Source organism: Neopelma chrysocephalum, unplaced genomic scaffold (assembly GCF_003984885.1).
Source record: "Neopelma chrysocephalum unplaced genomic scaffold, ASM398488v2 Primary Assembly neopelma1_138, whole genome shotgun sequence".
NCBI lineage: Eukaryota > Metazoa > Chordata > Aves > Passeriformes > Pipridae > Neopelma > Neopelma chrysocephalum.
This window is the reverse complement of record NW_020897800.1, coordinates 5,197,781-5,220,740: the sequence shown is the minus strand read 5'-3', so window position 1 is coordinate 5,220,740 and position 22,960 is coordinate 5,197,781. Positions and strand designations below refer to the sequence as shown.

Here is a 22,960-nt window from a genome sequence, read left to right as displayed (position 1 = left end):
TCGGGGGGGTCCCGCTGCAGGGGTTGCCCGCGGGGCTGGGAGGGGGGCGGAGGGTGAACCCCCCCCAGCCCTTTACCTGCCGCCGCCGGAGCCTGAGCCAGCAGCGCCAGCAGCGCCAGCAGCGCCCACGCCGCCATCCCGGGGGCACCACGGGCCGTGAGGGCGCCGGCGCCCCCCGGTACCCCCCGGTGTCCCCGGACACTCCGGTGGCCCCGCCCATCGCCCCGCCCCGCGGGCGGGGCCACCGCGTAGAGGGCGTGGCCTGTGTACGGTTGCCAAGCGACGGCGTCCGCACCCACGGCCTGAGGCGGCGGCGCGGCCCGGGCCGGGTCTGACGGCAGAGACCGAGGGAGGAAACTGGGGGCGCGGGGGGACCCGGGCGGACACTGGGGACACCGTGGGGACACTGTGGGGACACCGTGGGGACACCGTGGGGACATCGGGGGCCTCCCCGCGCTCGCCCCCCTCCCGCCCTACCCGTGCCGCGCGCCCTCTGCGCGTGCGCAGAGCGGATCGCCCCCTAGCGGCGGCGCTGCCCCCCTTCCTCAGCGCTCCCCGCACCCCCTCGGCCCGCGGGTTCGAGTCCCGGCGCTGCCCGGTGGCACCGGGGGCTGCGGGCTAGGGTTAATCCCGGGCTGTTCTGCCGCAGGGAGTCCAGGAGAGCGGCCATGTCCGTCCCCTTCTCCACCACCAGCGTGAGGGTGCCCGCCGGCTTCCAGAACCTGCTGGAGGGGCTGGTGCGGGAAGTGCTGCGGGAGCAGCCCGGAGACGTGGTGGCCTTTGCAGCTCAGTACTTCCAAAGGCTGCTGGAGCAGAGAGAGGGTGAGTGGCCCGGCCCAGCACCCATCCCACACCTCCCCATGCTGCACTGCCTGCCCAGCCTGTGTGGCATCACGCCTGCTACACGTCCCATCACCAGGGCATCGGGCCTGCCCCATGTGCCCATCACCAGAGTGTCAGTCCTGTCCCCCGTGCCCATCATCAGGCCTCTCCTGGGGCCCAGCTCCCACAGCATCACACCTGCCCCACATGCCCATCACCTGTGTTGTTGTGCCTGCCCATGTGCCCATCATGTCTCCTCTTTCCCCAGCCGGCGCCGTTGATCCGGTGGCATGGGGAGCCCTGTTGGAGGACCACCGCCTCACCTGGCCCCCTTCCCAGGTAGGCCACCCTCCCTTCCAGGCCCCTCCAGGGAAATCCAGGTGCCAAGGGCTGCACTGGGTCCCTGCCCCCACCCTGTTTCTGCCGCCCTTGTCCCGTACCACCTAAATTTCCCGCTTTTCTTCCAGGAACCGAAGGAGGCCAAGGACACGGGGGCAGCACCAGGGGGAGCAGAGAGCACCCAGGGCACCGACACGCCGTGATTCCACCCCAAAATGCAGAGAGAGACGCCCAGGGGGTGCACGTTCCCATAACCCTCATGAACCAGGACACCTCCCCAGGGACACGACCCTAGTGCTTGCCCCAAATCTCCCATTTCCTACCATCCGACTCCAAAACAAAAAAAAACTCCTCAATCCCACCCTGGCTCCTGCCTTTCTCCTGGGGGCTCCCATCCCACCCCTGTGGCGCTGTTTTAATGAGGACTTTTATTAATGAGGTCCTGACCGTTATTAGCGCTGCTCACCTGAGATTTCTCCCCGAAAACTCCCGGGTTTGGGGCTGAGCTGAGCACAGGTTGGTATTTTTAGCCTCTATATTTAGGCCCCTGCATCCCTGGAGGTTGGAAGAAACTTAATAACATCCCGGCGTGAAGAAATGATGTGACATTGCTCCTCTCCTACCCACCTCCAAGAGCTCAGATGCCTCTGTGGAATTTCAGGGTGCGTGCAGGGGTCCCCTAGTCTCACTCCAACCGGTGAACTTCGTGTTTTCCCACCTGGAGTTGTTCCAAAATCCCCCCCCCAATTAGTGATGGGGTTTGTGTTCTATTTTTGGGGGTGGTCTGAGCCCCCCATCCGTGCTCACCCCGTTTTTCCCCCCTCTTTCCTGTTTTCTCCGGCCGTATGCGGTGCTCGCCCACGGCACGGGGCATGATGGCAGCTCCCCTGGGAAAAACAGGAAGAGGGATGAGGAAAAAAGCTGGCGGGGACCCCGTGCCGGGGCTGATGCCAACCAGCTACGCCTTGACCCCCACTCCGGCACCGCCTCGCCGGCTGCCGGCTCCTGCTTCGGCAGCCGGCAACGCTGCCCGCCCAGGGCATCTTTCCAGCATCCAATTCCCATTTTGTTTTTAAGGATTCTTTCCTTTTTTTTTTTTTCTAAAGGATTTTTTAACACCTCGGTGCCAACCATCTCAAACCACAACGGCGGGATGTTCCCGGCAGGTCTTGCCCAGCTGCGATTGCCCGTCCTCCTCCCCTCCCGACATCTGAGTTGTTCCCTTGGAATACAGGTTTCAGGAGGTGCTGGAGCACCTGGAAAAGCATCACCCGGATGAAGGGGCCCGGGGAGGAAAAATGCAGAGCCTGGAATGGGCTCAAAACCCGCCGTTAATGATTAGAAATGTTCTGGCATTTCACGTCCCTCCTCCGCAGCCGCAGCCTGCGGGAGACGGCGGCGCTTGGTGGCTCTGCCAGGACCGGGGGGCCACGGCTGGAGCGGATTTTGGGGAATAATTGAGGGACTAATCCTAATTTTGGGGCTAATTTCCCAGATCCTTGATGGATGAATCACCCTGAAAACCCTTCCCGCTTCACTCCCCCCAAACACCGTCTCCTCTGATCGGAGGAGGCAGCGATGGACCTGCAGGGTCTAAGAAAACAGGGAAAAGAATCCCAGCAGAACTGCCGAGGCTTCTTCTGGAAGCTGGAGTGGGGTTTTCTGGAGCAGAGCTGTTCCCCACACGCCCAACCATGCTGGTGGGAAGAGCTGGTGGTGGAAAAGCATCTCCAGCAGGGAGAGTAGGGTGCCAGCAGCTGGTGGAAGAATTGAGGGATGCTTGGGAGCATGTCCTGGAGGGGGATTTGTGTGCCTGGGTGCTGCGGGGTGGGGGTGACCCCCATCAGCCTCCAAGTGTGGGTCACGGTGGGGGGCAGGGATGGGATGTTCCGGGGATGAGATGGAATGGGGTGGAGTGGGATGGGGAGCGGGATGTCTGGTTGTCTTGGGGAGCTTGGGGTGTCAGAGCACAAGGGGTGCCACCACCTGCATCCATCTGGAATGGCCCCAGGGACAGAGATGGAGATGGGATGGGAAAGGGACCGGGCTCAGGATAGGGACAGGGATGAGGGTGATGATGGGGATGGGGAAAGGGATAGGGATGGGGACAGAAATGATGGGATTGAAGCTGGAAATCGAGACAGTGATGGGGATTTATGAGGGGAATGGGGACAAGAATGATGATGGGGACAAGAATGGGGATGGCAACAAGAATCGGGATGGAGACAGGGGAGGGGACAGGAATGGGGATGGAGACGGGGGAGGGGACAGGAATGGGGATGGGGATCATGATGGGGATGGTGATGGAGATGGGGACAGGCAAAATGGTGGGGATGGAGAAGGTGATGGAGGTGATGGGGATGAGGTCAGGGATGGGGACAGGGCTGGTGGCAGCAGTGGGGACAGTGGCAGGAACAGTGACAGTGATGTCAGTGGGACAGGGATGAGTTGATGGCAAAGGGGAAGGTCAGTGCCACCAGGCCCCCAAGAACAACGACCCCAGGGTGAGCCAACCCACCCTGGGAGCGCCGGCAGGGCTGGGCTGTGTAGGTGGGCCAGGGGTGCTGGTGCTGTCTGGGGGGGCCACGCTGTGTTTTGGGGGCCGGCCGGAGCAGCATCGGCGCCGAGCCCACGGGCGACTTATGCAGTTGCTTAGCAACTCCCAAACCCGGATTAGAGGAGAGCGAGGCGGGCGATGGGGGGGCTGCAGGCTGCGGCCCCCCGCATTGCCCTGGAGGTCCCTCCTCTTTCCTGGGCTGCCCCGGCTCACCCTGCCAGCCCCAGCACCTCGGCGTGGTCCGAGGCTGGAAGCAGGGTCTGCAGGCAGCACCAAGGGCTGGGAAAGCAGCTGGGGGTGCAGGTCTGGTTGGAGAGCACCCCAAATGTAGGGGGTTGGATGCTCCTGTGAGTGGGGAAAGGACCCTAGACCCCAAGAGTGGAGCCCACTCCTCTGTGTGGAGCCTGGAGTTGGGCAAATCACCCCTGGGCTTAAGGGGGTGTTTGCTGGGACTTGGTGTCCCACCATGCCCACCCTTCCTCACCATTTTCATCCTCGCCATCCTCATTCACACTCTTCTTTGGGACCAAGTCCTAAGTAGGTCAAGAACGATTTTCCCCCTGTGCAAACGAAGCCGGGGGGGCAAAACCTCCCTCCAGCATCACTGCGGGCCAAGTGTCCCCCCCAAAAAATGCACCCGTAGCCCCCATTTACTGCAGCTTTGTCCCCTCTCTCTCAAAGAAAAAAACCCTCCACGCCGAGGGCGAGCCCTGTCAGATCTTGGCTCGCATCCTCCGCATGTGATGTTGTGTTCCACGAAACTCCGAGGCGAGCTGCCGGCTCCTTTAAGTGTTAGGAGGGAGTTGGAGGCTGCGAAATAAAATTGGAGGAGGGAAAAAAAAAAAAAAAAAAAAAGAGGAGAAAGGGAGGAAAAAAAAAAAAATAAGACACCCCCCCTTTTCCCCCCCAAAAGCCTGGCAGGGGTGTCGGGCTGATAGGCTCGCCCGGAGGAAAGCGCATTACGTAGGCAAGCGGCTCCGCTCAACTTGCCACCTGCGCCGGGAGAGCTGCCGGGGAAGCGAGATCCTGCCGGAGCCCCTCGCCCGCCGCTGGCCGCCCACCCGCCCTCCGCCATGGACTGCTGCAATGTAGGTCCCCCCTTCCCCCGCTCCCCCCCACCCAGCACCCGCTTTTCCGCCTTTAATCCGTTATTAGTGTCGAGGTCCGGGGGCGGCCGAGGGGGTTTGGGGTGGTGGGGGCGGGGGGTGCGATGGGTGCTGCACCCAAAAGCTCAACCAACTCCACGTCTTCCCCCGACCCCAGCGCTGCTGCAGCCCCCCAGGCCCATCTCCCCCCAGCCCCCCCCCGCCCCAAACCCCCCTCCTGCTTCGCACCAGTTCAGGGTCCATCCCGCCGGGGCCACAGCCCGGTCAGCATCCTGCATCCCACAGCCCGCTCGGGAAAATCACCCCCGTCCCCAAATCCAGCTTTTTTTAAAGCTTTTTCTTCCCCCTCCTCCACCCCCTAAATTACTGTCCAGGTGGGATCGGGGGTCGCCCGTGGATAAAGGGATTAACTGGAGCTGCACCCCTGGCTCCTCACCCGAGGGTGAGCTCCCCTTGCTGCTGGCCGGCTCGGGGAGCTGATCCACCACAAACCCACATCCTTTCCCCCCTTTCTCCGTGTTTTCCCCGACTTTTCCTGCCCCTCTCCCCCTTTCTTCCTGCTTTTCCCTTTTTTTTTTTTTTTTTAGCCTTTCCACACTTTTTTCCCCCCTTTTCCCCCCTCCTGCTCAGGTGACAGCATGGGGAAAAGCCCCCATCCCTCCTCCTGGGCACCTCCAAAGAGGCAAAGCCCACCCTGGGTATAGGATTTCTCCTCCCTTGATATGGGATTTCTCCCCTACATATAGGATTTTTTCCCTCATATATAGGATTTTTTCTCTCATATATAGGATTTCTCCTTCTGAATATAGAATTTCTCCCCTAGGTACAAGTTTTCATCCCCTGCGTAGAGGTTTTTATCCCATGGATATGGTATTTGTCCCCTGAATATAGGATTTCTGCCCTGGATATAGGGTTCCCCATCTATATAAAAGATTCCTCCAACTAGACATAGGATTTCTCCTGTGGATTTAGGATATGTCCCCCTGGATATGCTTTTTCCCCCTTGAATATAGGATGTCTCCCCTGGATATGGTTGTTTTTCTCCTGAATATAAATTCCCCCTACCTATATATAGGATTTCTCAACCTGGATATAGGTTTTCACCACCTGTATGTAGGATTTCTCCCCTGAATATAGGATCTCTCCCCTGGGTATAGGAAATTCCCCTGCATATATAGATTTCCTCCACCTGTATATGGTATTTCTCCCCTGGATGCAGCATTTCCTCTCTCCGAATATAGGATTTCACTCTTGGATATAGGATTTCTCCCATGGATATAGGATTTTTCCCATGGATATAGGATATTTTTCACTGTATATAGGTCTTCTCCCCTGACTGTAGGATTGCCTCCCCCGGATATAGTATTTCTTCCCTGGATATAGGTTTCTCCCACCTGTATATAGGATTTCTCCCCTGGATATAGGATTTCCTCCCTCTGATATAGGATTTCTCCCCTGGATATAGGATTTCTCCCCTGGATATGGGTTCCCTCTCCTCCCCCCATATATAGGATTTCTCTCTTGAATAGAAGATTTCTTTCCTAGCTATAGGATTTCCTTCCCCTGGCTATAGGATTTCTCCCCTGGCTATAGGATTTCTCCTCTGGCTATAACATTTCCACCCTGGACATATCACTTCCACCTTGGAGCCGTCACTTGAGCCGCTGCTCCTTTGCTCCCCTCACCTTTGGCAGTGGTAAAACAACCTGAGCAACTCTGTGGAGCCGTGGCCACTCTCCGGCAGGATGAACATCCTCCCCCCTCCCAAAATCTACAGCTTCCAAATAACCCCCAAAAAAACTCGTTTAAGTTCTTTTGAGCCCCTCTGGGGAGACAAAAAAGCTTCACTCCCTGCCCAGCATCCAACGCTGGCTCATTTCCATTTAATTTCTTTTTCCTGTGTTTTCTTTTTTTCCCTCTTGGTCTCGGTGCTGGCTCCAACTGCTCCGGTGGGATGTGGCAGGAGGGGACTGGGCTGTAGTGATTTATCCTTGGGGGGGATCTTTTCCTCCCCTCCAGCATCACTCCCTTCCCAAATTTCCCAGTGTTTTCAACCAAAGCCCTGGGGAGGGATGCAGGAGGATGCAACAGGTTGCGAGAGAAGGGGAAACTGAGGCACGACCAGCTTGGTTTGTGCAGTGTGGCCCCCCAACCCTGCAAAAAATCCCCCCCAGAACCCATCCTCTGCTCCCTGTGTCAGAACCCCCAGGAATCAGGATCCACCTGGCTGGGGTCTGGCTTCTTGCAGCTTGGTGGCCCAGGGTGGGATTTAGGGATGGGCAGGGGGTGAAGCATCTTCCCTTGCTGCACCTTCGGTTGCAAAGCCCCCGAGGCTCCTGCAAGAGACCCCGATTTTTAGCAGACTCCCTCATTTTTAGCAACCCCCCTCATTTTTAGCAAAGGACCCTCATTTTTAACAAATAGACCTAATTTTTAGGAACCCCCCCTAATTTTTAGCACAGGGGCTAATTGAGGACCTTCTGCAATGGATCCCTTTGGGGAGGGGGATGCCCTGTTTGAGGTCCCACCAGCTGTAACCCTCGCCTTGCCACCGCCAGGAGGGAGCCTGCACAAAGCTGGACGAGGACATCCTGGACATCCCTTTGGATGATCCCGATGCCAACGCGGCGGCCGCCAAGATCCAGGCTAGTTTCCGTGGCCATATGACCCGCAAGAAGATCAAAGGGGGAGAAATCGATCGGAAAACCAAGGACGCCGAGTGCGCCAACAGCACCCGCGGCGGCGACCTCCGCAACGGAGATTAGGTACATCCCAAACCCCGCTTCCTGCCCCCAGAACTGGACCACTGGACAAGGATGCTGCTCTGAGCATCCTTTGCTGTGTTGATTTGGGATGGAGCATCCTTCTCTGCACAGATTTGGGATGGAGCATCCTTCCCCGAGCTGAGTTGGGATGGAGCATCCTTCTCTGCGCAGATTTGGGATGGAGCATCCTTCCCCGTGCTGATTCGGGATGGAGCACCCTTCCCCATGCAGATTCGGGATGGAGCATCCTTCTCTGCACAGATTTGGGATGGAGCATCCTTCCCCACGCTGATTTGGGATGGAGTATCCTTCCCCATGCAGATTTGGGATGGAACATCCTTCTCTGCACAGATTTGGGATGGAGCATCCTTCCCCAAGCAGAGTTGGAATGGAGCATCCTTCCCTGCACAGATTTGGGATGGAGCATCCTTCCCTGCGCAGATTTGGGATGAAGCATCCTTCCCCGTGCAGATTTGGGATGGAGCATCCTTTCCCGTGCAGCTTGGGGATGAAGCGTCCTTCCCCGAGCAGATTTGGGATGAAGAAGGGGTTTTTCCTCCCAGGAGATGGAAGCACGCGGGCAGGCAGCCCCTGCCTTGCCCTAATTTTGGGCGCGCGCCGTAGTAGTTGGGAAGGATGGGAAGTAGGATGGGAAGGCGCAGCCCTAGATTTGGATTGAATCTCTCCCTTAGCAACACCACCCCGAGCGCCTCGCCTCAGCACATGCTATTTTTAAAAGCCTGTGTCACAGTCTCCTGGCAGGAAAAGGTAAATTTAAAAAGCGCCCACGGTGCCGAGGCCGCGTGGCATCGGAGCCCGGGGGGCGGCTGCTCCGTGCCCGGGCCGTGCCCTGTGCCGAGCCGGCACCGGGAGCGTGGAATGGCCCCGGATACCGGGAATGCTGGTTTGGGGTTAGCAGCGGGGAGGGCGTGATGGCGGCTTGGCCACGTGTGTGTGGCGGGGCTGGTGGGGATGGAGCTGGGATGGCACTGGGATGCAGTGAGGATGGGACTGGGATGCAGTGAGGATGGGACTGGGATGCAGTGAGTATGAGACTGGGATGCAGTGAGGATGAAGTGGGGAGGCAAGGGGAATGCAGGGGTGATGTAGTGGGAAGGAACAGAGGATGCAGTGGAGATTCAACAAGGATGCAGTGGGGATGTAGTGGGAAGGAACAGAGGATGCAGTGGGGAAACAGTGGGGATTCAGCAAGGATGCAATGGGGCAGCAACGGGAATGAACTGAGGCTGTAGCGGGGATGGAACTGGAATGGAGCTGGGATGCAGTGGGGATGAACTCAGGATGGAGCAGGGATGGAACTTGGATGCAAAAAGGATAAACTGAGCATGCGATGGGAATTGAACTGGAATGTAGTGCAGTGGCAGTGGGGATGCAGTGAGAACTCACTGGAGATTCAGGGAGATGCAGTGGGGATGTGCTGATGAATGGGAATTTGGTGGGGCTGTGGTGGGAACAAACTGAGGGCAGTGGGGATTCAGTGAAGATCCAGTGGGGACACAGTGGAAACACAGTGAGGACACAGCAGGGATGCAATGGGGAAGCAATGGGGATGTGGTGGGGATGCAGTGTTAAAGCAATGGGGATTCAGTGGGAATGCAATGGGAAGGAACTGAGGATGCAACAGGGATTCCATGAGGGTGTGATGGAAATGAACTGGGAATGCAGTGGGAATTCAGTGGGGCTGCAGTGAGGATCCAGTGAGGATGCCCTGGGGCTGCAGTGGGGAAGCAGCTGCCAAGTGCAGGTGCTGTGCAGCTCCTTAGGGCCCGGAGGTTCCTCAGGGCTGCCTTGTTAGGGGGGCTGAGCAGGCTGGCAGCAGGGGGGACAGGCTCTCCCCCTCTGCCAGGGGGCTCTGCCCAGGGAGGTGCAGTCTGGGGGCCCCCCCATGCTCCCAGGCTGGGTGAGGGCAGGGTGCAGGCAGCAGTGGAGCCAGGACAAGGGTGCAGGCAGGGTGTGGGTGGGCTGCAAGTAGGGCACGGAGAGAGTGTGGGCAGGGGGAGGGCACAGAGAGGGTGCAGTCTGCAGGAGCCGTGTGTGGGCAGGGTGCAGGCAGGGTGCAGGCAGGGTGCAGCTGCAGGGCACAGGGTGCAGGCAGGGTGTGGAGAAGGTGCAGGCAGGGCACCAACAGGGTGCAGGCAGGGAGCAGGCAGGGCTCAGGGTGCAGGGTACAGGAAGGGTGCAAGCAGGGCACAGGGTGCAGGCAGGGAGCAAGCAGGGCTCAGGGTGCAGGCAGGGAGCAGGCAGGGTGCAGGCTGGGCACAGGGTGCAGGCAGGGAGCAGGCAGGGTACACGGTGCAGACAGGGAGCAGGCAGAGCTGAGGGCTCAGGGTGTAGGGTGCAGGCAGGGAGCAGGCAGGGCACAGAGTGCAGGCAGGGCACAGAGTGCAGGCAGGGCACAGAGTGCAGGCAGGGCTCAGGGCACAGGCAGGGCCCAGGGCGTAGGGTGCAGGCAGGACCAGGCCCAGGGCTGACTGCTCTCTCCTTGTTGCAGGGGCCTCCAGCCGCTCCCCGGACCCCCCTCGCCACCGGCCCCCCCCGCCGCCGCCCGCCGAGGCCCAGGAGCCCCCGCTTTGCCCCATCGCCCCCCGCATGCGACCCCCGGAGCCCCGCAGCAGCCAGGCCCTGCCCCCACCCCCGGCTGCCCCGCCCCGCCCCGGAGACCCTCCACCCCAATAAACGCCCCTGCCAGAGCCCCGGGCTGTCCTTGGTGCCGTTCGATGTCCCCGGCGGAGGGTGAGGTCACCGCGGGGCACAGCGGGGAGGGGCACGGGGCGGGTGGTGCCCAGCAGTGATGTCACATGTGCGTGTGGGACATCGTGCGGGCACGTGTGACATCACTGCCAGCCGTGTGACGGCGGGAGTGACGTCACGCAGCTGCACAGGGCGTGTGTGACATCGCTGGTGGGTGGAAGAACACTCGTGGGGTGCTCCCGCCCCGAGGTGGGTGGTGACATCACTGCTGCACGTGTGACAGCTGCTGTGACACCACAGAGGTGTGTGTGATGTCACTGCTGGATGTGTGACACCATACAGGGGTGTGTGAGGTCACTGTGGGATGTGTGACGTCACTGTGGGATGTGTGACACCACAGAGGGGTGTGTGACATCACTGTGGGATGAGTGACACCATAGAAGGGTCTTTGATGTCACTGTGGGATGTGTGACACCACAGAGGAGTGTGTGATGTCACTGTGAGATGTGTGACACCATAGAAGGGTCTGTGATGTCAGTACTGGATGTGTGACACCACAGAGGTGTGTGTGACATCACTGTGGGATGTGTGACACTACAGAGCTGTGGATGTCCCTGTGAGATGTGTGACACCATAGAGGTCTGTGTGATGTCACTGCTGGCTGTGTGACACCATACAGGACAGCGTGATGTCACTGTGGGATATGTGACACCACAGAGCTGTGTGATGTCACTGTGGGATGTTTGACAACATCCAGGGCTGTGTGATGTCAGTGTGGGATGTGTGACACCGTACAGGGGTGTGTGTGATGTCACTGCTGGATCTGTGACACCATAGAGGTGTGTGTGATGTCACTGTGGGATGTGTGACACCACAGAGCTGTGTGATGTCCCTGTGGGATGTGTGACACCACAGCAGAGTGTGTGATGTCACTGTGGGATGTGTGACACCGTACAGGCATGTGTCATGTCACCACTGGCTGTCTGATGATGGGTGTGACATCATGCAGGCCTGCACGACATCACTCATGGATGTGTGACATGCCTGTATGGCATCAAACAGGCATGAGTTGGAAGCTGTGATGTCACACACTCATGGTGACATCGTGGTGACCGACAGGTCACAGGGTGTGAAAACACACGTGCACCACAGTGTCACCTCACCCCGAGGACCTTGGCTGGTGCTGTGACATCACCCTGCCCTGTGACATCACCCAGAAGGCTGTGGGACCCCCAACCCCAAAATCCCCACAAACTCACCCAAAGCGCCGGTGCTGGGCAGCGCAGCAGCTTTTAATCAGAAAACCCCTAAAAAAAGTGTATGTCCCTCGACCGCCCGTCGCCTCCCGCCCCCCACTTTTAATGCTCTTTTATGAAAAATCCTTCTTTCAACTGATATATAGATATATAAAAAATTAAGAAGCCCCACACCCCCCCGCCGGGGCAGGACCGGGGCTGGTTTGGGGGGTGATATTTACGGGGAGACTCAGCCCCCCCAAACCCAGGGGGCCCCTGCACCCATTAAACATCCCCACGACGAGTCCAGCTGCTCGAGGCATGTGTTAAAAATAAAAGGAACCCAAAAAGGGACAAAACCGCCCCAGAAAACGGGGGGGGGGGGGGTTGAGGGGTGTGTGTGTGTGTGCTGGCTCTGGGCACCCCTGGTGTTTGAGGGGAGGTGCTCACACCAAGGAGCCGGCTCGGCTCTGCGCCGGCACCATCACCGGGACGGCGCCCGCCCGGGCCAGGCTGGAGGGGGGCAACGCCCCCGGGGGCGCGGCCGGGTCCTGGTGGCGCCGGGGGGTCCCGTTAGCGGCGGGGGGCGGCAGGTTGGGGGGGCGGCCCCCTGCCCGGGGCGGGGGTCCCCGGTAGCTGCCGGTGGCAGTGAGGATGGAGGCGGTGTCAGAGGGGGGTCTGGCTGCGTAGAGTTTGTCCCGGGGGCCGGCGATGGAGGACAGGGTGCTGGTTTTGGAGATGGTGTCCGAAGCCGGCCTCCTCGCCCACGTCGGGGTTTTGGGCGCCACAGCGTCCTCCCTGCCGAGAGGGGAGACTGTCGGAGAGAGTGGCACCGGGAACCCCGGCATTCCCCGCCCTGGCATCCCCTCTCCGAGCAACGGGGCTCCCCAGGTTGAGTAGAGTTCCTGGACCCCCAAACAGGGGGACAAAAGGGAGTGGGGGGAAAACAGAGGTGGAAAATGCCCTCATTGACTCTGAAACCTAATGATAACTGGACAGACGTGAAACCCTCACCCCCCCTTGTTAACTCTGAAGCCTAATGATAACTGACCAGAGATCAGTAACTCCCTCCCCTCTGTTAATTCTGAAATTTAGAAAAGATTGGCCCGAGGTGGGAACCTCCTCCTCCCCCATTAACGCTGAAACCCAGCGAGGGCGATTTGAACCTCCCCCACGAGAGGAGCCTCACTTGATCTCGTTGGCTCCCTCCTCCTGGCTGTCACGTTTCTTCCTCCTGTAGCCAACAACCCGCTGGGCAAAGAAGATGATGGTGGCGAGGGCGCCCAGGGAGCCCAGCACGGCGCCGGCGATGACTGCTTTAGTGCTCGCTGCCAGAGAGACACGGAGAGGTCCCTTAATCCCACAGGGATCCCACGGGGACCTCATGGGGACCGTGTCCCCCTCTCCCCGACCCTGCGGACACGTACTCACTTGACTGCACCTCCAGGACGATGCTGCACTTCTCAAAACCCGCTCGGTTTTCGGCTGTGCAGACGTAGAGACCCGACATTTCCAGGGAGAGGTTGGTCAGCCTGAGGGTGCCCCTGGCCAGGTCTGCGGGCGGAAAATTTGGGTTCTGCCCCACAGTCCCCCCCTCACCGCCCCCTCCTCGTGCAGGCAGTGGGCAGGAATCCCCCAGCTGAAGCTTCAGGGGATATTCCAGCCCACCCAGTCCCCCCTAGAGGTGCCCCCTTACCCTGGGCCGGGGGGAAGAAGACCTGCGGGGTGGGGTCCGTGCGCTCCCACTGGTACGTGGGCGAGGGTTTCCCCTTCTTGGAGGAGCAGCTCAGGGTCACGTTGGCGCCCACGGTGGGGGTGCCGTGCAGTTGGCAGGCGGGGACGGCCGGCGGCACTGCGGGCACCAACGTTAGTCCCGAGGGTCGCCACGGGGAGGCCGAGGGGAGCCGCGCAGTCCGGCGGAGCCTTACCCAGGACGGTGAGGTTGATGACGCCGACATCCCTGCCCTCGGGGGCACCGTCATCCACCACGTTGACGGTGCACATGTACTGCCCCGAGTCGCGCTCCCGGGTGGAGTTGATGAACACTGAGATGTTGTGGGTGAGCACTGGGTACAGGAACCCCACGCGGGACTTCAGGTCCGTCTCTCCCACCTTCACCGTGCCGTCCAGGTACATCAGGATCTGCATGGGGGAAAACACCCCCTTGGTCCCCTTGGCCTCCGGAGAAGGCGAAGAAGGAGAGAAAAGCCCCAAAAATCCCATATTCTGTGGAGCAGCAGCTGCTGCAGGAGCCCCCTCCAGCCTCATCTGCCCTGAGCATCCTGAACATGGGGACTGTGGGAACATGGGAACATCTCCCCACCATGGGCATCATGAGCATCCCCCCATCATGAGCACCAAAACCACCCCCCCCCCCCATCGTGGGCATCTCCCCCTCGTGGGCACCACAAGTGTCCCCCCATTGTGGGCATTTCTCCATTGTTGTGGGCACTGTGAGCATCCTCCAAGGGCATTTTCCCATCCTGGGCATGACAAGCACTGCCCTATGCAGGCATCCTGGGCATGCCCCCAGTGCAGGCATCTCCCTTCATGGGCCCTATCCTGGGCACCTCCAGATCATGAGGACCATGGTCATCTCCCCATGAAAGTATTTCCTGCTGTGGACATCACAAGCAGCTCCCTGCTGCAGGCACTGTGGGCGTGACCTCATTGTGGACATGACCTCATTGTGGGCATCTACAGATCACCATGAGCACTCCCCATCGAGGGCACTGTGCCATGGTGGGCACCATGGTTATCACCCCATGGGGGGCCCTGTGAGCTTCACCCCGTCATGGCCACTGCCTCATCATGGGCAACACGAGCTTCCCCTTGTCCTGGACACCACCCCATCACGGGCACCACAGGCAGCTCCCCACTGTAGGCACCATGGGTTCATCTCCATCAGGAGCATCCACCTGTCGCAGGTACCGTGGGCACCAGGAGCATCTCCCCCACCACAGGAATCTCCCCATGGTGGTCACCATGAGCTTCATCCCATCATGGGCAACTCCTCACCACGGGCATCGCTGTGGGAACCACACGAACCTCCTCACGAGCATCCCCCCACTGTGGGCATCTCCCCATCATGGGCACCATGTCCTCATCATGGACACCTTCCCATGGTGGGCATCTCCCCATCATGGGCACCATGAGGTTCCCTCCATCGTGGGTGCCTTCCCAGGGTGGGCACCATGAGCATTCCCCCATCACAGTCACCTCCCCATCACAGTCATCCTCCCAGCATGGGCACCGTGGCCACCACACCACGGTGGGCACCACAAGCTTCCCCCCATCATGGGCATCACTGTATCATGAACACCACGAGGACCCCCGCTCTGTGGCCACCTCCCAGCTTGTCCCCTTTGTCCCCACCTCCCAGCCCCTTCCCCCTCTCACCTGGAAGGGGCCGGCATTCCCCTTGTGCAGCAGCCAGAGGATGTAGGGTTTCTCCTGGGAGTGGCTGGTGTACCAGACGGGCAGCACCGCCTGCTGCCCCTCCACGGCGAACACCGAGTCCGTCCCCACGTGCACCTCCAGCACGGCTGAGGAGACACCTGCCCGTGGGAAATCGGGATGTGACTCAACCCCAGGTGCCACTTGTCCATAGAACCTCACCAACTGTGGGAAAACCTCCTCACTCGCAACGGAAAACCCAACAATCTCGGGTTATCATCAGGAAGCCGAGCCAGGAGGACATTTTGCTCCTTCCCCGGCATGGGAAGGGCTTTCCGGCTGCTCCAGAGGATGCAAGACAATGCTGTTTCCTCCCATCCCACTTCCCCCTGCCGCCCAGGATGGGAAAACCTCTGGCACAAATCCCCCCTCCTCCAGCGGCCAGACACCCCCTTTACCTCAGTATTGGGGTTTCCCCGACCCTCCCATGATGTTGCATCAGATCCCACAGGATTTATTTAGAGCGGGGCCCCCATATGCACCCCACAAGACTTCCCCAGCATCGCCCCTTTTTGCTGCCAGTGCTATACTGGGATAATTCATGGATGGTCTTCCCTGACCCCGATCCCATTCCATCCCAAATATCCCATCCCAATCCCCCCATCCCTGTGTCCCCTGCACCCCAGCATCCCCCCAAACTCCACTGGATGGAGGTGATGGGATATGAGTGGGTACCACGGACGGGAGAGGGATGCTTGGGATTATTCCTCAGCTTTGCCTGGGAGGCTCAGCCAGAAAATTAATCGGCTCAGGGAGGCTGAGTTTGTGCCGGGGTTGCTTTGTTTTTCCCGGGGGAACATCGAGGCCCCGCATCCCGGCGGCTCCATCCCTGCATCCCGCCCATCGATCTGTGTCCCCGGCTGGCCCCGCTCCTGCCACAGCCCCAGGGATGCTCCCGACTGGGACACAGGGTGGAAAGGATGATGCTGCCCCGTCATCCCAAATCCTGGCTTCGGAGGGAAAACCCCCCGGGTTTAAAGGATTTCGGGAGCCTCCAACGGCCTCACACTTTTCCCTAAGAGCTCAGAGGTTGTAATTGGATTTTTCCAGGGTGGGAAGAGGAAAACAAGGCACTGTGGAGTATTTTTAGCCTCCTCCCGCATCCGTTCATCCCCCCACCCGGCAAGGCATCGGCGCTGCTTCCTGACGGCGCCTTCCAGCTCCGGGCAGGAAACTCTGCTCCGGCTGATAAGTCTTCTCAGGAATTAAAAAAAAAATAATGAAATTTCCCTTTCTCTGGTGAAAAACCGGGAGAAATCAGGCCTGGTCTGGTGAGGATGCGTAAAAATAGCTCACCCGGGCTAAGAACATAAACCCTTAAGTCCTGGAGGGGGTGGGGGGGGATGCCCAAGGCACCTGCGGGTCCCAAATCATCGATATATTATTAGTATTATTAATTACATCAAGCTGTGGTATCGAATCCGAGAGACAGGATGGAAAAATAATGCTAATTATAGTGTATTTATACGTAGCTATACAGATAATGGTATTAAATTTAGGGAGTGTGGAAGGAAATATGAGATGGCGACTCATTAAATTGGAATTTCCAGAATAAAATACATCTTCGAGAACATATAATTTATAATAATTATAAATATAGGTAGATTTTTGTGAGAATAGGGATAATAGTGGTGATGTGAGAGTTATAATGGTGCTCAGAATAATGAGAGTAATGATCAAAGTGAGAGTAATAATTACAAAGGTGATAATAATAACGATAAAAGTGATATTAATAATGATAATAGTGATAATTATAATAATAATTGTAATTTCAATAGTGATTATAAAAATTATAACAGTGATTACAACAATTATAAATCATAATAATAATTATAACAGTGATAATAATGATTAAAATAATAATTATATTAATAATTATGAACACGGTTATATAGTTCATTAATTTTGCAGCTGGAATCATTAAATGATGCCACAGCCCCTAAACATTCCCAACAGCTGGGAAAATCCAGGTGTTTTCAGCCTGGCTCGTCCATTATTACAGATAAAATTGTGTTAAACTGGGATAATCTATAAGAATTAGATGATATCCAACAATTATATTGTGATTTCTATTGGAAAAGAGATAATAGGTTATACACACGTTGTGGAATAATTACGAATTTGATTGTAGTTTAATGAAAATATTTACAGTAGTTCTAATATTTATAGTTATATATTATATTATATTAATTATTATATTATAACAGTTATGATAATTATATTTATTTATATTATAATAGCTATAAGTAATAGTTATTATAATGATGATAATGATAATAAAAGAGCGAAAATAGATGAGAGTATGATGATAATGATAATAATAATAATAATAATAATAAAGAGATTAATTAATGATGCAAATGCCATTGATAAGTGACTCCTAAACCCCTGTGCATCCCCAACACCTGGGAAAATCCAGGCTTTTCATCCCAGTCCCTCCATCAGGAGCAGTTTTGGCCCCGATGCTGGGCCAAGGGGCGCCGAGGATCCTCCAGTGAACTGGGGAGGGCTGGATGGAGCTGCATCCCAAGGCTGCTCGCTGCCCCAAATCCCCCTTTTCGTGCCGCATTCACCCCAAATTCCTCATCTCAGGCAGACGTGACCCTAAAGAGGGCTGGGAGAGCCGGGGCTGGAGCTGCAGGCACGGGACCGAACCCTCTGGCACAGCCCCAGCTTTGGCCACCTCGACGCTCCAAATCCTCTAATGCTTTAACCAGATCGAAAAAATTAAGCCGCTCGCGGCGCTCATACGTGTTTGGGGGGGCCCCGGGCACCTCCCGCCTCCTCTCTGCGCTCAAAAACCTGGATTCTGATCCAGCTGCCCTGAGCTAAACACCTGCCCGGCTGTCTTCCCTCAGCTCCAGCCCATCTGCTGGGATTTTTTTTTTTTTCCCATATGGAAAACCCAAATGAATTTAAATTTACCTTTAAAAATACCTTTACTTGTTGGTTTGTTTTTTTTTTACCCGTGGAATAAATATCTTTTAAATTACCGTCGGAAATACTTTAAATTTTAAATACTTTTTTCCCTATTGAAAGAAAAAAAACTTTAAATTTGCCTTTGAATTTTTTCCCTATGGATAAAAAAAAAAAATCACCTTTAAATCCCTGCAACCTCAATATTAATCCCACTGCTGATATCAACCACCCCATTCTCATCCAAAATCTCAGCACTTCACCCCCAAAAAAGCTGTTTCCTGGCTCACAGCGCAGCCTGAACCCCTCAAAAAAGCAACACCCCCAGGCCCCCCCAAGCCTCTGAGCCATTTACTGTACGGGGAATTAAATCCCGGAGGCGGTTGGGGTTTGATGACCCCGCTTGATAGGATTAAGGCGCCGGAGTCATGTGAAACCCAGACCCAAATTAAATCCCAAAAGACCAAGCTCGGGATTTAAAATACACAGCGGGAATCTGGCCGGAAAAAGGACCCCTAGAAAAGCTTGGAAAAAGGTCAAGGAGCATCTCGGCGCTGCGACGCAGCCACTCGCCTCCCCTTTTTTCTTTTTTTTCTCAATTATTTTTGGGGAATTTTTTTTCCTCTTCTTCCCTTAACTCCAACTATTTATAAACGGGCAGATAGGAGATGCCTGACTGTGGAGCAGTGTCCTTTGGGAAAATCCACCACGGCATTTCTCACGACCCCGGGGGTGGGGGGGGCAGGAGGAGCCGTATCCTCCGGAGAGACCAAATTTGGGGAAAAAAAATTAAATAAAACAATAATCATACGTGACTTTGCTACAGATGGAAACACGCTTCAAGCCCTGCTGTGGGAGATGGAGGCAGGGATGGGATGGGAATGGGAAAGGAATAGGATTAGGAATGGGGTAGGGGTGGGATTGGGATGGGTTGGGGATGAGATTGGGGGTGGCACTGGGGATGGAACGGGTCAGGGAAAGGGATTGGGGATGGGATTGAGGGTGGGATAGGATAGGGAAAGGGATTTGGGTAGGACTGGGGATGGGATTGGAAAGGGAAAGGGGTTGGGAATGGAACTGGGGTGGGATGGGATTGGGATGAGGACAGGGATGCCAAACATCACCCCTCATTTTGCTTTTCCCCATCACGATCCTGTGCAGATCCCACAGGATGAGGATGGATTGTTTGAAAGCAAATTTAAAGGAATCCCACACATTTGGGGTTCAAAAGTGACTTTTTGCTGCATTTTTTGGCTCTCGGTCCCCATAATGTCACATCCCAGGGCTTGGGCATGACTTGTTTTGGGGTAATCCATCACGACTCCATGCAAAAAACACCGTCGGGATGTGGCAAAGGAACACCCTGGTGGGATTTAAGGAGTAAGTGACCCTGTGTCTCATCCCAACACCCTTCAATTAATTTTTATCAGGGAAGAAAACCTTCAAGGAGGGACAAGTGGCGGCTCCAGGACCCCCACCCAGCACCCCGCTGGGAGGAAATGCTGCTGCCATTGTTTTTGGGGCCGTTTCCTTTCCCCAAAGGCCTCTCCTTGGCTGGGAACGCCAAAGGATATTTCCCTTTGGAGCAACTGTGGCGTTTCAAAAAAAAACTCAAATAGGGTGGGAAAAGTAGGGAGGGGAAGGAGGGAAAAACCCGTGAACAGAGAAGGGTTGAGACCCCTCACCTCAAAACCAGCTGGGGTGACTGTGGAGCACCAGTAAACAAGGGAAAAGGAAACCAAATGGATTTTTTTCCAGCTCGACGCCACAGGGGAATTATCGGCTCCGACACATCGGAGTCCCCGGGGTGTCCCTGCATGGCTTTGGGTTTGGGGGTGCTGGAAGGTGCCATTTGGCAGCTTCAAGGTAAAAAATTGCTTTTCCCAGGGGGACCCAGATTTTCCCCACTCGGAACACCCCTAGATTGGGCCCCCCCATCTGCCAACCTGCCGGCTGGGGTGGGGGGACGGGGGCCACAGACAGGGACAGGTGGGCGCTGTGACTCCCCTGGTACCCCCAGGTCCTGCCCGATGCCACCCTAAAGCTTTCCAGGGTCCTATCCGGTGGTCCCGGGCTCCCGTGCGTCTTGCTGGATGTCCCGGGCTGCTCCACACCCTGCCCCGGTGACCCTCGCGGTACCCCCGGGTCCTGCCCGATGACCCCGCAAAAGCTCTCCCATGTCCTTCCTTGTGCATCCCGCGCCTCCTGACTCCTGCCGGGTGCTCCCCCGCGGTACCACCGGGTCCTGCCCCGTACCCGCCGCCTCCTGCGCGGTGCCACCGCTCCTCCCGCGTCTCGCCGAGCGCAGCCCCGGCACCGCCCGGCTCCTGCCCGGTGCGCTCCGGGTGCCGCGCGTCTCGCCCGGTGCATCCCCCGCTACTCCCGCGTCCCGCTCGGTGCGCCCCGAAAGCTCTCCCGCGTCCTGCCCGGCGTCTCCCGGTTCTCCCGCATCTTGTCGGGTGTCCCTCCCGGTACCCGCCGCGTCCCGCCCGGGGCCCCCCGGTGCCCGCGGGGCTCACCCAGCAGCGCCGCCAGCGCCAGCGCCGCCCGCCGCAGAGCGCCCATGGCCGGAGCCGCCGCCGCAGCAGGTGCCGGGGGGGGGACCGGGAGGGACCGGGGGGGGACCGGGAGGGGCCGCGGGGCGGGGCCCGCAGGTGGGGGAGGTGCCTGACGGAGAGGGCGGGGTGTATCCCCACCCCACCCCATGGGGGTGTCCCATCCCAGGCAGTGACAATCCCCCCCCCCGCTCCCCCCAGCCCACCCCTCCCCGGGGTCCAACCGCGTCTCCACCGTCTTTGCACCGATTAAGTAATTATATGGGTTATTATTTATTACATTAGGGTTAAAGCGGGCGTGGTACAATGTGGCACCTCAGTGTCACACAGCCCCCCCACGGAAGGGCACAGGGACCCCCAAACCCCCGCCATCCCCATTCCCATCCCTCCCACACCGGCAGGGCGGAGCATCCCATCCTGCATCCCTCACCCTCATCCCGCCACCACCCTTCAGATAAACGCATCGATCCCGAAAAATAAATAAAATGCAAAAAAAAGGGCAATTTTGACTCCCTGGTTTTCAGGAGCCCCAGGGTGGATCCTCCCTGGATCAGCCAGGGTTATCCCGGTCCTCGATCCGAGCAGGGTCAGACCTCGAAGCCCCAGTGGAGATTAGACACCGGCGGAGGAGGAGGAGGAGGCGGTGGGGGCAGAATTAATCCCTTCTCGCCCTCTCCTCCCCCCCGTAAATCCAGGCTGGCCGCCGGGATTGCGGGATTTGGGGAGCGAGGAGGCTTTGGGGGATCGACCTGGCTTGATCCCACTGGGAACCAACCTCTCCCTCCTGACATTCTCACCTTCTGCTCCATCCAATGCTTCCGACTTGGCAGCGGCTCCTTGGGGCAGCTCTCCCTGTGTGGGGGTGATTCCCTCTATTTTGAGGACTGGGAAGGTGGGTAACCTCCTCCCCTTCCTCACTCCATCTCAGGACTCAGCCACATCCAAAGGCAACGTCGGCTTCAAGTCAGGCAGTGATCCTCACTTTTTCAAGGATTTTGAGCATCTCTGCAGGGAAAGGAACTGGCTCTGGTGGCACTCACCCCCCTAAAATAAATAATCACCTCCTGCAACAACGACCCCGGGAACGAAGCCCTCATGGGAATATCCACAGGGAAGAGCACGGCACCTCCCCAAATTCCCCCTCGGAGGAGGAGAAGGATGCGTGGAAGCCCATAAGTGTTTGCTTGATTTTATTAGGACCGACACATTCATCGTATGTCACAACGTCACCGATGGATGAGCTCCAGGAAATAAAACCCACCGGCCCCGGCGGCTCCGCGCGGGGCTGGACCAGGAACACGCTGCAAAGGCATAAATGCGTCCTCCCCCCACCCCCCTCCCGCCCCGTCCCCTTCCCCACCTTCCCCTTCTCACAGCTTTGATTGTATCCATAAGCAATGGGTCGACAACAAAACAAATAATAAAAATAACCATCGTTTTCCCAGCTGCCAGGTTATTTCTCACAGAGAGTTATGGAACTCCATAAGGAAGAAAAAGAAGGCGAGTCAAAAGGAGAAGAAGAAAGAAAAAAAGAAAGAAAAAAAGAAAGGAAAAAAGAAAGGAAAAAAGAAAGGAAAAAAAAGACAAAAAGAAAGGAAAAAAAAAGAAAGAAAAAAGAAAGAAAAAAGAAAGAAAAAAGAAAGAAAAAAGAAAGAAAAAAGAAAGAAAAAAGAAAGAAAACAGAAAGAAAACAGAAAGAAAAAAAGACAAAAAGAAAGGAAAAAAAAGAAAGAAAAAAAGAAAGAAAAAAAGGGAAAATAAAAATAATAAAAATCCCCCAAAATTAAAAGAACCAAAAGAAAAAGAAAATACCAAAATGAAAATAAAAAAAAAGAAAAAGAAAAGAAGATAAAAAAGAAAAAAAGGAAAGAAGATAAAAAAAGAAAAAAGGAAAAGTTAAAAAAGAAAAAAGGAAGGAAGATAAAAAAGAGGAAAGGAAAGGAGATAAAAAAGAGAAAAGGAGAGAAGATAAAAAAGAAAAGAGAAAGGAAAAAAGAGGAATAGAGAAAGAAGGAAAGTAATGAGAAAAAAGAGAAATAATGTATAAATAAGAGGAAAATAGTGATAAAAAAAGAGAATAATAAGAGAAAAATAAAGCGAAAAATAAAAGAGAAAAAAATACGGAGAAAAATAAAAAGGCCAGGAATTATTTTAATGTTAAAAAAATAAAATAAAATAAAAGCAGATATGGCAACGCTACTAAGGAAGTGGAATACGTCACAGAACCCAAAGTCTTTGCAGGCAACACTGTTCGGAGAGAGGAGAACACTCGATGGTGAAAAAAGTGAAGTTCTAAATTATATACAAGATATCTAAGGGTGGCTTTGAAAAACAGTCCCCGGGCCGTCGGGGGTTCCCTCGCCGTTATCTATTGCTTATTGATTCAGATCCAGAATAACACTTAGAGACGGATGCGTCCGGATGAGACACCGTGGAATAAAGGAAAGACCAAACCCCCAGTTTCCGTATGAAAACGCCGCGTGCACGAGCGTGTCCC

The 22,960-nt window shown here is 56.2% G+C and overlaps 4 protein-coding genes across 6 annotated transcripts in view; 2 read left to right on the top strand and 2 right to left on the bottom strand.

Annotated features, from left to right (window-relative positions):
• Positions 1-189, bottom strand: part of SIAE (sialic acid acetylesterase) — a 9,160-nt gene extending 8,971 nt beyond the window's left edge. The window contains exon 1 of the mRNA XM_027699259.1: positions 77-189. Within this exon, the coding sequence (XP_027555060.1) occupies positions 77-137 (61 nt within the window). The 5' untranslated portion in view covers positions 138-189. The remainder of the gene's footprint in view (positions 1-76) is intronic.
• Positions 190-244: 55 nt separating this feature from the next.
• SPA17 (sperm autoantigenic protein 17) lies at positions 245-1,759 on the top strand. Of its 3 annotated transcripts, none has more exons than XM_027699370.1 (4): positions 245-329; positions 650-822; positions 1,091-1,161; positions 1,290-1,759. In XM_027699370.1, the coding sequence occupies exons 2-4, from the start codon at positions 669-671 to the stop codon at positions 1,362-1,364; spliced, it is 300 nt and encodes a 99-aa protein (XP_027555171.1). In that variant the 5' UTR covers positions 245-329; positions 650-668; the 3' UTR covers positions 1,365-1,759. The 3 variants fall into 3 exon arrangements, with proteins under 3 accessions (XP_027555171.1, XP_027555173.1, XP_027555172.1); XM_027699372.1 differs by having other exon boundaries at positions 257-353; positions 654-822; XM_027699371.1 differs by having other exon boundaries at positions 262-384; positions 645-822.
• Positions 1,760-4,599: 2,840 nt separating this feature from the next.
• Positions 4,600-10,302, top strand: NRGN (neurogranin). Its single transcript, XM_027699373.1, has 3 exons — positions 4,600-4,806; positions 7,383-7,589; positions 10,102-10,302. The coding sequence occupies exons 1-2, from the start codon at positions 4,792-4,794 to the stop codon at positions 7,587-7,589; spliced, it is 222 nt and encodes a 73-aa protein (XP_027555174.1). The 5' UTR covers positions 4,600-4,791; the 3' UTR covers positions 10,102-10,302.
• A 1,270-nt stretch (positions 10,303-11,572) lies between these two features.
• ESAM (endothelial cell adhesion molecule) lies at positions 11,573-20,475 on the bottom strand. Its single transcript, XM_027699369.1, has 7 exons — positions 20,428-20,475; positions 14,936-15,093; positions 13,465-13,678; positions 13,233-13,388; positions 12,968-13,090; positions 12,726-12,864; positions 11,573-12,334 (listed from the first exon to the last, which is right to left on the bottom strand). Exons 1-7 carry the CDS (start codon positions 20,471-20,473, stop codon positions 11,983-11,985), a joined length of 1,188 nt encoding a protein of 395 aa, XP_027555170.1. The 5' UTR covers positions 20,474-20,475; the 3' UTR covers positions 11,573-11,982.
• Between the last annotated feature and the right edge of the window lie 2,485 nt (positions 20,476-22,960).